The following is a 13,493-nucleotide window of genomic DNA, read 5'->3' as shown; positions in this document are numbered from 1 at the left end:
GTGGGCCTGCTGCTGAGTGGAGCAGGGGCCCTGGTGACACAGGACATGGAAAAGTCTGAGGTACTGAATGCCTTCTTTGCCTCAGTCTTTACTAGTAAGACCAGGCTTCAGGAAACCCAGGCCTGAGAGATCAGAGGGAAAGGCTGGAAGATGTACCCTTGGTGAAAGAGGATCAGGTTAGAGATTACTTAAGCAAACTGGACATCCAAAGTTGACGGGCCCTGAAGGGATACGCCAAGTGCTGACAGAGCTGGCAAAAGTCATTGCAGGGAACTTTTAGTCAGTACAAAATTCCTAGAATAATGCAAAATACGACTTAACGAAGCCTTGTAGCATTATATTCTAAAGCATTCAGAAGTCAATACTCTTGATACATACCAAGAATGCGGCAAATATTACTTATGCATTTGGATTAGTGTTTCTCAGATAACTTTTAGTTACCATTTTTCTGGATACATTTGGAAAGTGACATCAAGTCTGTCTTCGCATACCTATAAAACACTTTCTTCACACCTCTGCTCTGAAAGCACACCCTGGCTGAATACATGAACTCCATAAACTAAAGGTTAAATACAACTTCATGGAGTTTGGCCTTCACAATAGTGCTTTATAGCCCTACCATAAAGAAGTATAACAAATGCAAACAAAACAATTTTAAAAAAGGTCAATACTAGGAGAACAAAGGGAAAAAATCATAAGACCCATAGGATTTTCCTGTCTAAATAGACAAAGCCACTTATGAAATAGTCTTATTCTTACAGTGAACAGCAGTATCACATTTAATTAGGTAAGCGCTGAAAACTGTCATATGACAAGATACACACTCATCACACTGAAGTCACTGATTTCAGGGTATCCAAGTAACATTTAAAAGCTGTGTTAAGCGACAACTCCATGGAAGTACCTTCCCCTCCCCACCATTAATATCATAGGACACAACATTGGAATCCTTGTTGTCAAATGGTGACTGTACTGAAAGCAGACACTGCCAGTGTTTCCTCTCTTTAAAGATGGTTCTGATTTTTTTTGTCTGAACAGAAGAACAATCTTATTGCAAAGATTTAGTGTAGGTGAACAGTTAGTCAAGTTAACTAACTTTCTTGGTGACACTTTTGTTTCTTATTCAGTCAATGAGTATGCCAAAATACATTAGTAGCAAGTTATGCAAAGCTCAGAACAAATATCATACTTACGACTACTTCCAAATTCTTCGAACAGGAGCTTTACTTTCTCCCACTCTGTGGAATTCTTCTTGTTGGGAATATCCAAAGGAACAAAAGCACTGTAACAAAGCAAAGAAGTTCTCACTTACCCTAATCAGTCAAATATCAAAAGAATCCTGCTTCCAAGCTAATAAAATAGAAATCCATTTATTCCTGAAGAAAATTTGTATGATGTTACGTTTAAGAAATTCTTAAGGCAATGTTTCATTTTATTCACATTTCCCTCAAATGCTGTCTTTAGATCATCAGAGTACTTGTGAGCAGAATCAGATCTGAAGTCAATGAACAAGTGATTTTCTATTTACTAGTCCTAAGAGAGGCAAGGACCCTACACTCAAACACATTAAAACATGTAATAATCTGATTTATTATCCTGGTTTGACTCATACAGAGGAACAAAGAGACTTAAGCGTCAATTGAGACAAATTGTCCTACAAAGCCATACTTGTAGAAGCTAGAATAAAACAATTAATGATTGGTGTGGGAATCATTAAGTTTAAAGGGACATGTTTATCTTCTATTATTACAGTAAAAATAACACCACATCTGCTGCATTCCATTCCTTGCTCTGTAGTTGGCCCAGAGAACTGAGTGGTGCAGTTGACAAACCTGAGGGAGAGGATGCCATCCAGAGGGACCTGGACAAGCTCGAGAGGTGGGTCTGTGTGAACCTCATGAAGTTCAACAAGGACAAGTGCAGGGTCCTGCACCTGGGTCGGGATAATCCCCAGCATCAGTACAGGCTGGAGGATGAAGGGATTGAGAGCAGCCCTGCGGGGAAGGACTTGGGGGTACTGATAGATGAAAAGCTGGACATGAGCCAGCAATGTGCACTTGCAGCCCAGAAAGCCAACCGTATCCTGGGCTGTATCAAAAGCAGCGTGGCCAGCAGGTCGAGGCAGGGGATTCTGCCCCTCTGCTCTGCTCTCATGAGACCCCACCTGGAGTACTGCATCCAGCTCTGGGGTCCTCAGCACAGCAAGGACATGGACCTGTTGGAGAGGGTCCAGAGAAGGGCCACAAAGATGATGAGACGGATGGAGCACCTCTCTTATGAGGAAAGGCTGAAAGAGCTGGAGTTGTTCAGCCTGGAGAAGAAAAGGCTGTGGGGAGACCTTATTGCAGCCTTTCAATACTTAAAGGGGGCTTCTAAGAAAGATGGGGACAGACTTTTTAGCAGGGCCAGTAGCAATAAGACAAGGGGTAATGGTTTTAAACTAAAAGATTCAGACTGGATATAAGGAAGAAATTTTTTACCATGAGGGCAGTGAAACATTGGAACAGGTTGCCCAGAGAGAGGTGGTAGATGCCCCATCCTTGGAAGCATTCAAGGCCAGGCTGGATGGGGCTCTGAGCAACCTGATCTAGTTGTAGATGTCCCTGCCCATTGCAGGGGGGATGGACTACATGACCTTTAAAGGTCCCTTCCATCCCAAAGGATTCTATGATTCTATGAAGTTCATTAAGTATTTTTGACCTTCCAATAAGCAGACTAGCAAAGAGTGCTCAAAAATATCAGATAGATAGCTGGAAGCTTCCTGCTGTCTGTCTCCCCATCTAAAGTCCAATAATAAGAGTAACTCTTTAGCATCTCCACAGACGAAACAGCTAGTTTTCTAACAACTGGAATACCAGTACCTCCATACCAATCTGAAACCATAGCTTCCAGACATAACACAGAAAGCTTACAAGTCACAAGGAAGTCAGATTTGGAGGGAAACTTTTTAGGTAAGGAATGTGAGAACCCAAACTAAAGCCCATAAAGAATGCTCACAAGTACCATTTGGACTTTTGTAAGAAAGAGTACATAATCAGACCCCCGCTTCATGTCCCAAGAAACAAATTAATAATAAATAGGCATCTTCCAGGAGTATGCCTCAAACTTCAAGTACAGAACATAAGCATGTGTTTCAAAGGTCAGGGCTAAACGAACCGTGTGCAGTTATCACATCAAAACCAAACAGAAACTGGTACTCTGCAAACATAGTTAAAATTTTTAAAATTAAAATCCTAACTTCTAAAAAAATGTTCGATTTGTAGCTTCTTGACTGTGTAAGAGGTAGATTAAGGCTAGCATTTACTTAAGTTAATGCATGCTTGCAGACTTCAGATTTTTGTTCTTTTATCTGCCTCTAGTAGTAATTCTTTATGTAAAATAGTATCCATACAAAAAATCGAGACACAGGTATTAAAACAAAGTTAGGCAAAATTTCTACTTACAAGAGATAACAAATAGCTGCAGGTTTAGTTGCTAAAAAGGGTTAAAATGGGTGACTGGGAAACTAAGTGAGCTCAAGTCCTTTTATTTTAGCATCAGTACGAATTTGTTATCTGTGGACCACATGCAGGGAACAAGTGAGATGGAAGAACATCTTAGGGTATTTGTAACTTGCTTGCCTTTTCCCCCCTCCTCCAACAGCAGTATGGTTAAATTTTCTTTTTTTCCCCCGAGACTACCTACAACCAGCATGTCAAAGGACACTAATCAGAGCAGAAGCCACATAACCCATTATACACACTCTCCAGTTAGTACTCAGCTAGATCTTGACTGAAGGAGATAGACATCCAATTCTGCTCCCGCTCAAGTTCTGTGCGCCAAGGGCCTCAGAAAGGAATGCAGGAGCTATAAATTCACACACTTTTGTCCCAACCAAGCAGGAATCTTACTTCCCCTCCAGAACAGGGTCCCTCAACTAGTAGCAAACTAGCCAGAAAGCTAACTAGCCTGCTTGAACAGACTTTTGGCCTCTAGCTTAACGGGCCACAGGAATGAGACAGAGTTAATATGCCTAGCCATCTACAGATCTGCATCCAGTCAACACTCCCAAAGGATCTCTAAAACACAGCCCATCCATTGGACCAGCACAGTGCAGAGCAGTTTAAGTCTATTCTTCATGCACACTGAGTAAGAAGTTTGACAGAAGTCTTGGCTATTTCACTATGTTGACTAAATGGTGAACATAGCCTGAGGGCCATAGTAGCCATCAACAGAATGAGAAGTTTCCATGCTAAACAACTCTATTCACCTGTCACCACTGTGCTGTAATACAAGTCAGTCCATTGACAGTAAGTGAATGGAGTACAAGTGCCAGTGCAGAGTTTTACACATGTAGCTGAGAATTCAGTTAATACAAGCAAACAAAGCAGCTCAGCTGTGATGTGATGTCTTACACTTGGAATTCTGGGCACAAAAGAAATTATTAACTGCAGTAATTTTAAGAATAGAAGCAAACTGCTATACTTTTTAAAAAACATCCTGGGAATATTATGATTAAGATCTAGATCAATATCTAGGCTGCAGAACAAGGAAAGTAAATGAAAGACAAGCAGCTTAAAACTATTAACTTTTGGCAGGGTTAATAACACACAGGTGTAGATGGGTCAAAGTTTGATTCTTAAATTAAGGAGTGCCATTAACTGTCATCCTTAGGAAAATAACTTCTAACACACTAGATTTAAACACATTTCCTTGAAGAGAGTTCTACTATAATATGATTTGCATCATTGTTTATGGACTAATTAGACATATTCATAGCTTTTTAAAAGCTAATCATTCTAGAAAATTTAAGGTAAACAGTTTAATGCCAAACACTGACAGTCATGGAAACATTCCTTTTAGAACCAAACATTCATTAGCCTCAAAAGCTAGTATTTTAGTTCAAACCAGACTGCTGTATAAGGGTGTCTTAATGTAGATTGTAGTATCTCAAGCCCCTTGGCTCCAGCACATGACATTTAGAATAAACAAACTATATTGAAGGAAAGTAAATAATTTCTAAGACAGGAAAGGCATTACAAATAAATATTAGTTCCAAGTATCCCAGTATAAATTTGGTACTCTGCATCAAGTTATTTGTGTACAGAGCATTTAAGTGCTATTATAGACATGCACATTTTTACCACAGCAAGGGGCTTTGTAACAGACAGCTAGAGTGGGAGGTATAAATACTACTCCTGTAACAATTTAGACAGTGGAATCCTGCTCATTGAGCTGTTATCAACTTAGAAAAAACCTCCAAGATCACCTGGCACAAACCAGATATTATATTTCCCAAAATAGTCACATATATATCTAATGGAGCAAAGTAGACAGCCAGGTAAGAATAACAGATTCTTAAACTTCAAGCTTAATACAGCTTTTATGGTTTCTTTCAGGACTGCTGACCAGGAAAGAGGTAGGGACTTCTTGTGGAGACCTATCTTGAAAGCAACCAAGTTATTTATTGACCTGTTTTAGAGATTATTTGCTAAATCAATCAGAACAGAGGTTGTCTTGGTATGCCAGACTAGTCATGTAAGCACAAGATAGACAGACTATTTGGTAGTCACTTAACAGGAAATATTCCAGCCCCTCTTGTTCTTGTAACCTGTGTGCATGAGTATCCTAATCCATTAAGCCTAGCCTCCTAAAATTAAATCTAGTACATAAAATTCCAGTCTGTTTTAATGTTGGTCTGATCCTGACCACAAGTGAGAATCTCCTGCTACTGCCAGGTATAGGCAGTACTGCAAGACTGGTCTTCACTACCACGTTCAGTTGAATGCCTCATGTAGAAGCTTCAGCTCCAAGACTTTTATCCCTTTCCTATCACACTGGGACTTCTGACACTGCTCTTTGTCCCTGCTGCACAGACAGTTGACTAACTCTAAGACTAATAACTTCTCCATAACAAGCACATACATAAACACTAAGACATCTGCTATTTTATTTATTTTATATATATATATAAACTATACTAGAACCAAAGTTCTTCACATTTTTCTTCAGCACAGTCACCTCATTTGCCTCCTAAACTGAGCTGTTCAGTCTTGTAGTTTCCCTTAAAGGGGACAGACAAGAATTATATTCTTCTGCAGCAGCATCTTAAGTAGCAAGGGTGCTTTTCCATTCTGAGGGCGTTGGTATGATGCTACTATTTAATCATTACCTTCTTAAAAGAAAACAAGCAACCTCATATGTAAAACAGCAGAAAAATTGTTCAATTAGAACCCAGAAATACGAAAATCCCTATCAGTATCAAAAGGAGTCCTGCCTCCCTGCAGCAGATATTCCTGCTGTTTAGATCAGTGGGTTTCGAGTCTGTACCTACAGAGAAGCACTGTTCAGTAACTTAGTCCCAGGCCAAGTACAACAGCTGTCTGGTTTGCAAATCAATCTCACTGTCATATGGCACAGTATCAGAGGGGATTGTGGAAGCTGCTGTAATGTACAAGTTGTGAAGACTTTAAGCAACAAGCCTAAGAGCCCAGAGGACAATTAGGAAGTCAAGAACCAAGTTCCATCTTACTGGAAGAGAAGAACATGCATGCTTACAGCTACTGAGGATTCAGCTGACACCTGCTAGAGATACTGCAAACTTTTCTAAACTGGATATATTATACACTACACATATGTATGCCTATGAAGCGAGCAAACAGAGAAACAGCTTTTGTCCGAACCTTCAGTAACATTTCTAGATCATGATTAAGCTAACTCAAACTCCTTTTAGTCCATCATAACAGCAAATAGTTACTTTTAATTGAAAGGACAATAGACTTAGAAATGCACCCTAAGTCTTTATCTAAACTAAAGCAATATTCCAAGGTGGTATAAAATTAGAAGCATTAATTTCACTCTAGTTTCTACTTTACACTCCAGTACTTCAACATGGATCATTTTAGCATACGCTTTGTAAATTTATCAACTTTATTGCTGCAGTCAAGATGCTAAAGAGCTTATGACACAGCATACATTAGAAACATTCAATATTGGTGTGCACGTCATTCTTAATGGTGATCTTAAACTGAATTTGTAATACTGCTTGGAGTTTCAGAATAACAGCACTTGCTGCAAACAAGTTACCAACTTCAGTAATGTCTGCCTTTCAAATAAAGGCCAGCAAAACCTTTATCATACAAGGCACAACTATGTCAAGTATAATCCCATACTATACTTATGTTCTTCACAGAACACTTCCATTTGGGAAAGTACTAAGCACGTAACACCTACTCATATTCCTAAAAGATCTTTTGGGATGTCCATGAAAGCATCTGATAGAGGCAGAAAATAGGAAAAGCACAAATATTTTACTCCCTGTTGTATACTGAGATATCAATACAGTTGGGTCACAGCCATCATATCCTTGAGGGACATTCATACTGCACAAACAGGCAGAACTTGGAAGCACAACTATCTCCACAATTAAGAAAACAGTCAGCTTCCAGTTAAACTCTTACTTTTCAGATACCTAATTCTCAGGATATTTAAGCCCTATTAGAGATTAAGCTAAATATTCATTATACAGATTAAGTGCACCATAATCTACCTTTTTAGTCTTGCACAGAACAAAGTTTTGTTTGGCATTCTATTTAGTATAACCCCTGTTAATGTTCAATACAAATACTTACCCAATTAAGAGAAGAACTGCACAAATTGTGATGAATCCCAGAGTATATTTGAGTGCAGTTTTAACCTGCTGTATATTAAAGAGAAAGTTTAATATATTAACATAAAATAAGTCCAAAGGGATTTGCCCAACAAGTTGTGGCAAAGCATACTTAACATAACAGGTACACAAAAGGACCTCCACAGAAAACATGAGTAGTTTTAGACACAAGTCAAAAGTATACATTTTGAAGAGTCTCATAGCTTGAGAGCTATGAACAATGACATTGAATTATGCTTCCATCATAAACTATGCACTTGAGCAGCTGTGGCCAGAAGCCAGGGTACATTTGTTCAAAGAAAATTCTTATTACCAATGCTTTATATTATGGCTATGATTAGAAGTCTTTTTCCTCATGTTAAAGTTACAACTGAATAGAGGGGAAAATGATCAAAAGACTAAGAAAAGTATTTTCATTTGAAAAGTTAGCACCTTACTGGCATGCACTTATTGTATTCCCTAGAATGTCATGCATGTCAAAAATCTTCAGTGCATTACAAAAATAACCAAGTGCTAGCTTCAGGTAAATTACTACTGCCTACTTCAAGAAAAAATGCAAATGCTACAAGAAGGAAGGTACTCAAATTTAGTGTCTATCTCAGAATCAGTATAATCTTCCTGTCTTCTACTTTAAAACCTGTTCATACATGTTTCCTATTCTAAGGAAAGTCTCATATAAGAAGTTTAACTTCCTGTATATGAAATCAGGCTCAAAGGAATTTGCAGGAAGCTTGAAGAATTCATGGCAATACAGATGTTAATTACTTATCTCACTAAAGTTTCATTTCATGTGAGACCATAGTACTTACAATAGACTATGTCAGACTAAGTGTTATTAAGAGCTGCCTCAGTATGTTAAAGGAACCATAGTAATAGAAATGCCATTAACATTGTAGTATTCAAGTTAGACAATCATTCTTGCTTTCATTTTTGCCTGTATTAATTGTCTTTTTACTGCTTGGTGCATTTGCTAGAGTGAACTTACTGAGCATGTGTTGCCATCATCTTCTTCCTTCTCCTCATAATAGAAATAGACAAAGGGAATCCACAGAAAGACGCAGAACAGTATGATGGAGTACAAAGCTAGGAGAAAGAATTCAATTAAATGAAGAGACAAAGTTACATTGGCACTTCATTGACTGCATAGTAATTCAAAGAAAAGAATCAAACAGTTTACTCTCATTCTAGCTCTTACTAATTTCAAGCATTGAAAAGTTAATAAAATTTACTAGCCAGCATATGAACTATTACTGTTTTGTAAACTCCAAAGGACTTACAGAATTAATCCATTCAGACTAAGGATTTCAGATCTGCCTTCAATTCAGCAATGATAAAAAGACTAAAAGTAATCATCTGCATGCAGGTGATACACAGGACTAGCACACTGGGGAAGAGGTAGCATAGAGGAGAGTAAATAAAAACAAGCTATGCCACTAATAACAGAAGTTGTTCATAGAAAAGGTATATACAAAAATATAACAAATTCAAAGCTATTTTGATCACTGGACTCCATTTCAGGGGATGTTCTACTATTAACATAAGTATATTATAGACGGAAGGCATTGTTCTGTTATTGATGACCTCAGTTCACAAACAGAACAAGCCATAGCAATATAGTATCATCTTTGTTTAATATCCCTTTTTTAAAGGAGACACTAACTGGAGATTGCAACAGACATTTTTCTGAGTAGCCACTAAGTGAAACTGTCATATTGTCATATTACTTTGATACACAGGTCATCTTAAGAGGCTTTAAACCAGCTAGTTTAACATAAGTGAAGGGTTAAACTAACACTTCACAGATACTAACTGGCAAGTTTGAAAACATTAAGACAGCTAGTCAAAAACAACAGATTAGCCAATGATATGAAGGGAAGAGACCAATTTCAAATCAAGAATTCCAAGTTTAAATCTTCAGCTCTCTGTATTACAAGAAGTTACATACTTTTTAGGCCATCATTTAGCAAAATCCTCCAATACTTCAAAATATCTTATACTATGAACATTTCAGAAGTCTATTAGGAAACTAAAAACTGTCAAGCAGTACATTACAGTATTTGCACCCCACAAGAAAGGTATCCTAGAATGGTTAACAAGCCCTCAAAATGTTAGCAGTACCACACAACCAAGACTGCTTGCGCAAGCACAAAATCACCCCTTTGAGCAGGTAAGTAAAGATACCCAGGACAACACAAATCCTGTGATCTTTGGCAATTTTTAATCTTTGCCACATTTTGCATAACTAATTAGTATCTTCCCACGACTAACCAATATAATCATCTCTAACTTAAGTCTGTGGCCTCTTATCTTGGCTAGCACGCTCCTTACAGTATCCATGTGCTTCAAAGAAATCTACCTTAGCATTTTTACTGAAGGTGGTGTAGAGGCCAAATAAAGTCTCAACACCTAGAGCCTAAATATGAATGAGAAGTTATTTCTAAACAGAATTCATTCTTTGGAAAAATATTTCAAGGTGGTAGAAGTAGCTACTGTTTAGAGTGCTGAGTTAGTATAGCAGTGTAACAAACAGAACAAGTTCTTGTTTAATTCATAAACTTCCTCACATTTGCCAAGAGCATAAAATTCAGGGCTCCTTAAAACTTCAAACTCCAAAATGTAGCATTCTTAGACCTTCTACAGCAGTACTCAAACTGCTTCATTATTGTGAATGCTTTCAGAAATCAAGCCTCTCTAATCTAAAATCTGCCTTTTTTTAGACTAGTCCTAAATCCACACTGCATTGTGCCAGTAAATTAGGCAAGTTACATGCATCATTAATGAACGATCAGAATAATCAGCCCATAGAGGTCGCTGCAAGCACAGAAAACATACTCATTTCCCAGGTTTACTATGTTAACTTCAGCATACCTTACTCACATGAGGTACACCTATAGCTCATTAGATAATGGGACTGACCCATGTTTCTTCCAAGGGGATAAAGGAAGAGATATTCAAATTCAAGAGAATATCTATGAACTGTGTGAAATAAGGCTACCATTTACCACTACACCAATCACACATTGGTACTACCTAAATGCTGTCACTGCAGTAAGTTAATTCAATTTTAAGAGAACAGCTCAGGCTTCTTACATTAATTTTTTTTGTACTTTAAGCTGCTGGTGTTAGTTACTGAATACATAGCTAATCTATATATTGTGTAAAACAAATTCAAGATGTTTTATCATCATATTATAAAACTATAAATCCTTTCCTTTCTGAAAACTGTTTAACACTTTCCTGCAATTCTTCAAACTAATGTCCAGTTATCTAAGATTTTCTGATCTGTGACAGTGTATCAGCAGAGGACTACTCTCAATGGCTACCAACAATCAGCTACACTTATCAACTGAACTTTTTGTTGAATTGTCTTATTTAATTGGATTGAGGCTTTGAATTAATGTATAGTTTGTCCAGCCTTCACAAGGTTTTGAAAAAGCCATTCATAGCACAAGCATCTGAACAGCACACAATAAGTCAAGTAAGCAAAGCTTTCAACTCTGTTCAAGAAACACTACCAAAAATATTATTTTGACATACTGCTATTAACATCACTGTATTCAGCTTTTAAAGGACTGTCACAAGTGTTTGGCAACTGACTTGTCAAAAAGTTTTGGAAATATATCTTATTATCTTCAAGTCATCTATTCCAAGCTTGCAGACTAAAGCGGTGCCTCTCAACTCAAATGGTGAATTAGCAAGCTTAAACCAAGCTTAAGTCAGAGGCAATTCTATAAAACAAAACCTTTACAGAAGTTATAACAGTTCAATACCATGACAATATGAATACCTAGAGGATTTTGTGTGCCAAATAACTGGCTGAATTTAAGTATTTATGTATCAGATCTGACTTCCACAGTAAAAGGCAGTCAGAAAAATGACTATACTAGTTCCCCAAACCCACTTCATTAATACATTGCAATATGCGATAGTTCATGTAAAACCAGGTCAAAGGTGCATCAAAACAAGGTATTTTTGTTCAGTAAGAATTAACTTCTGTTGAACTAGGCATTGTTACCAACAGTTCTATTCCAATTTCTTCAGACTTATTTCCTTTTCCACATCCAATGACTTGGAGGATAACAACGTTTAGGATATTGCTTACACTTTGGAGTATGTAAATCAAGTTTAGATGCAAGTCTAAGCAGCTCTAAATAAAATATTGCATAAAGCTCTTGACATCCTCCCTAAGTTTCATTCCTTTGAAGTTAACATCTGTAAGCTTCTCTTCCTTGTCACTGTAAACAAAGCAAATGACTATCCAGATTAGCCTTATCAAAAGGTTAAATAACTCTACCTTCTCTGAAGTCATAGTTAATCCAATCCCCAAGTTCTTGCCAAGAATTTATCAAATTAAGAAAAAAAAATCTACACTGGTTTAACAATGTCATGTCAGCAGGAAAACAATAGGGAAGAGTTTAGCCTTGATTTTTTTTTTTTTTGCAATGTGATGTAGTAGAGTGTTGAATCCTCTGGAAAATCAAGTAAAGTCAGGCACGATGAAGGATCAAACCTTTTAAAGATCCCACTAAGCCCTCATGTCAAGCCAACTCCTTAGTAATTTGAAACTAAATATTACTCACATCCTTTTGTATATTCTTCCCTCAACTATCAAACCAAATGCTTCAACTCACTGAAAGCTTACTTGGTAGCAATTGAGATATTTTTTAGAAGTTACCTGAGTAGCCAAAATCAACCCTGAAGGAAAGTCAGTCAAGTATTAAAAAGTGCCACTCAACTTCTTGAAGAGAAGAAGAGATAGCTTCTGGTCTTTATTTTGAAAAGCCAAGCCACATCTGACCAAAGACATTTATTTTCAAATTAGCAAGATAAGGTAAAAAGTTAGTGTCAGATAATACTGCCAAACTAATTAAAACTTATCTAAGATCTGATTAGCAAGCTACAAGTAATACCTGCCTAGCCAGTCCCACACTATCTACAGAAGCATGTTAAAAAGATTGATTCCCATGGTTTAGTCTCATTGCAGATCACATCAAATTAATGCCTTTCACACAGAATTCCATCAGCTCAATCCCTACACCTTCTTAAAAAAAGGCTGTACTGACTATTAAATTAGTGGAAGAATCTAATAAGGTATATTTCTGCAAGCCTTTGCTAATAAAACATCCTTCCGTTTCTGGAGTTCTCAATACAAATATGGAAAAAACATAACAGTCCTGCAAAAATCAGTGCAGAATGCATAAGTGGAGTCAGACCAGTGGTTCATCAAGCCCAGTACTGTCCTTTCAGTGGTGGCAAAAGGAGGAGCTATTTAGAGAAAGCATGTGAGCCTGGTCACTTTGTGACGTTTCAGCTGTTAGGCCTCCCCAGACAGCCATCACTACAGCATCCTGGCCTATTCCCTTTTCCTACTCAAAATGAATCCATTTCAAGCAGGCAAATGACATCAAAAAGCTAGCAGCAAGGCTGATACTGTAGTTGCTTATCAGTACCACAACAGTATACTCAGTAAGTGTAACTGGATATTGAAGAGATTCATCTGATCTTGCTTGGTCAGTTATTTCTGTGGAAAAGCTTTCAATTTTCACCCTCATCTAAGAAATATGAGTAGGTTATTTTTTTCTTTGCCACATTTGGATTGTTCTTTAGCTAAACCAAATCCCTCAAGCTGAAACTCAGCATGTGAAGTATACCACAGGAGTTGCTTCTAGATTCAAGTCTCTTCTACCCCACAATCCATTATTGACTCTTAAGGCTTGGGCAAAAGCCACACTACAGAGCTAGATCGTGTTTCCAAGTTAAAGATTAAATACATGCTTTTTACCTGTGAGTTCAAGACTGCATAAGTGTAGCTAAAATATTCAGACATAACTATTTACTTCCAACC

General features: G+C 37.5%; 1 protein-coding gene across 5 annotated transcripts in view; it reads right to left on the bottom strand.

Moving 5' to 3' along the window:
* The window catches only part of LMBRD1 (LMBR1 domain containing 1), a 92,657-nt gene that overhangs the window by 62,422 nt on the left and 16,742 nt on the right, over window positions 1–13,493 (bottom strand). For all 5 annotated transcript variants that reach the window (XM_087776726.1, XM_087776729.1, XM_087776727.1 and 2 more), the window contains exons 4-6: window positions 8,634–8,731; window positions 7,611–7,678; window positions 1,194–1,282 (exon numbers count right to left, since the gene is read on the bottom strand). In XM_087776726.1, coding sequence (XP_087632852.1) covers window positions 1,194–1,282; window positions 7,611–7,678; window positions 8,634–8,731 — 255 coding nt within the window. The remainder of the gene's footprint in view (window positions 1–1,193; window positions 1,283–7,610; window positions 7,679–8,633; window positions 8,732–13,493) is intronic.

This window comes from Nipponia nippon, unplaced genomic scaffold, assembly GCF_047370975.1.
Source record: "Nipponia nippon isolate SJK-2023a ecotype South Korea unplaced genomic scaffold, ASM4737097v1 scaffold_4, whole genome shotgun sequence".
Classification (NCBI taxonomy): domain Eukaryota; kingdom Metazoa; phylum Chordata; class Aves; order Pelecaniformes; family Threskiornithidae; genus Nipponia; species Nipponia nippon.
This window is presented reverse-complemented; position numbering and strand designations above follow the sequence as displayed.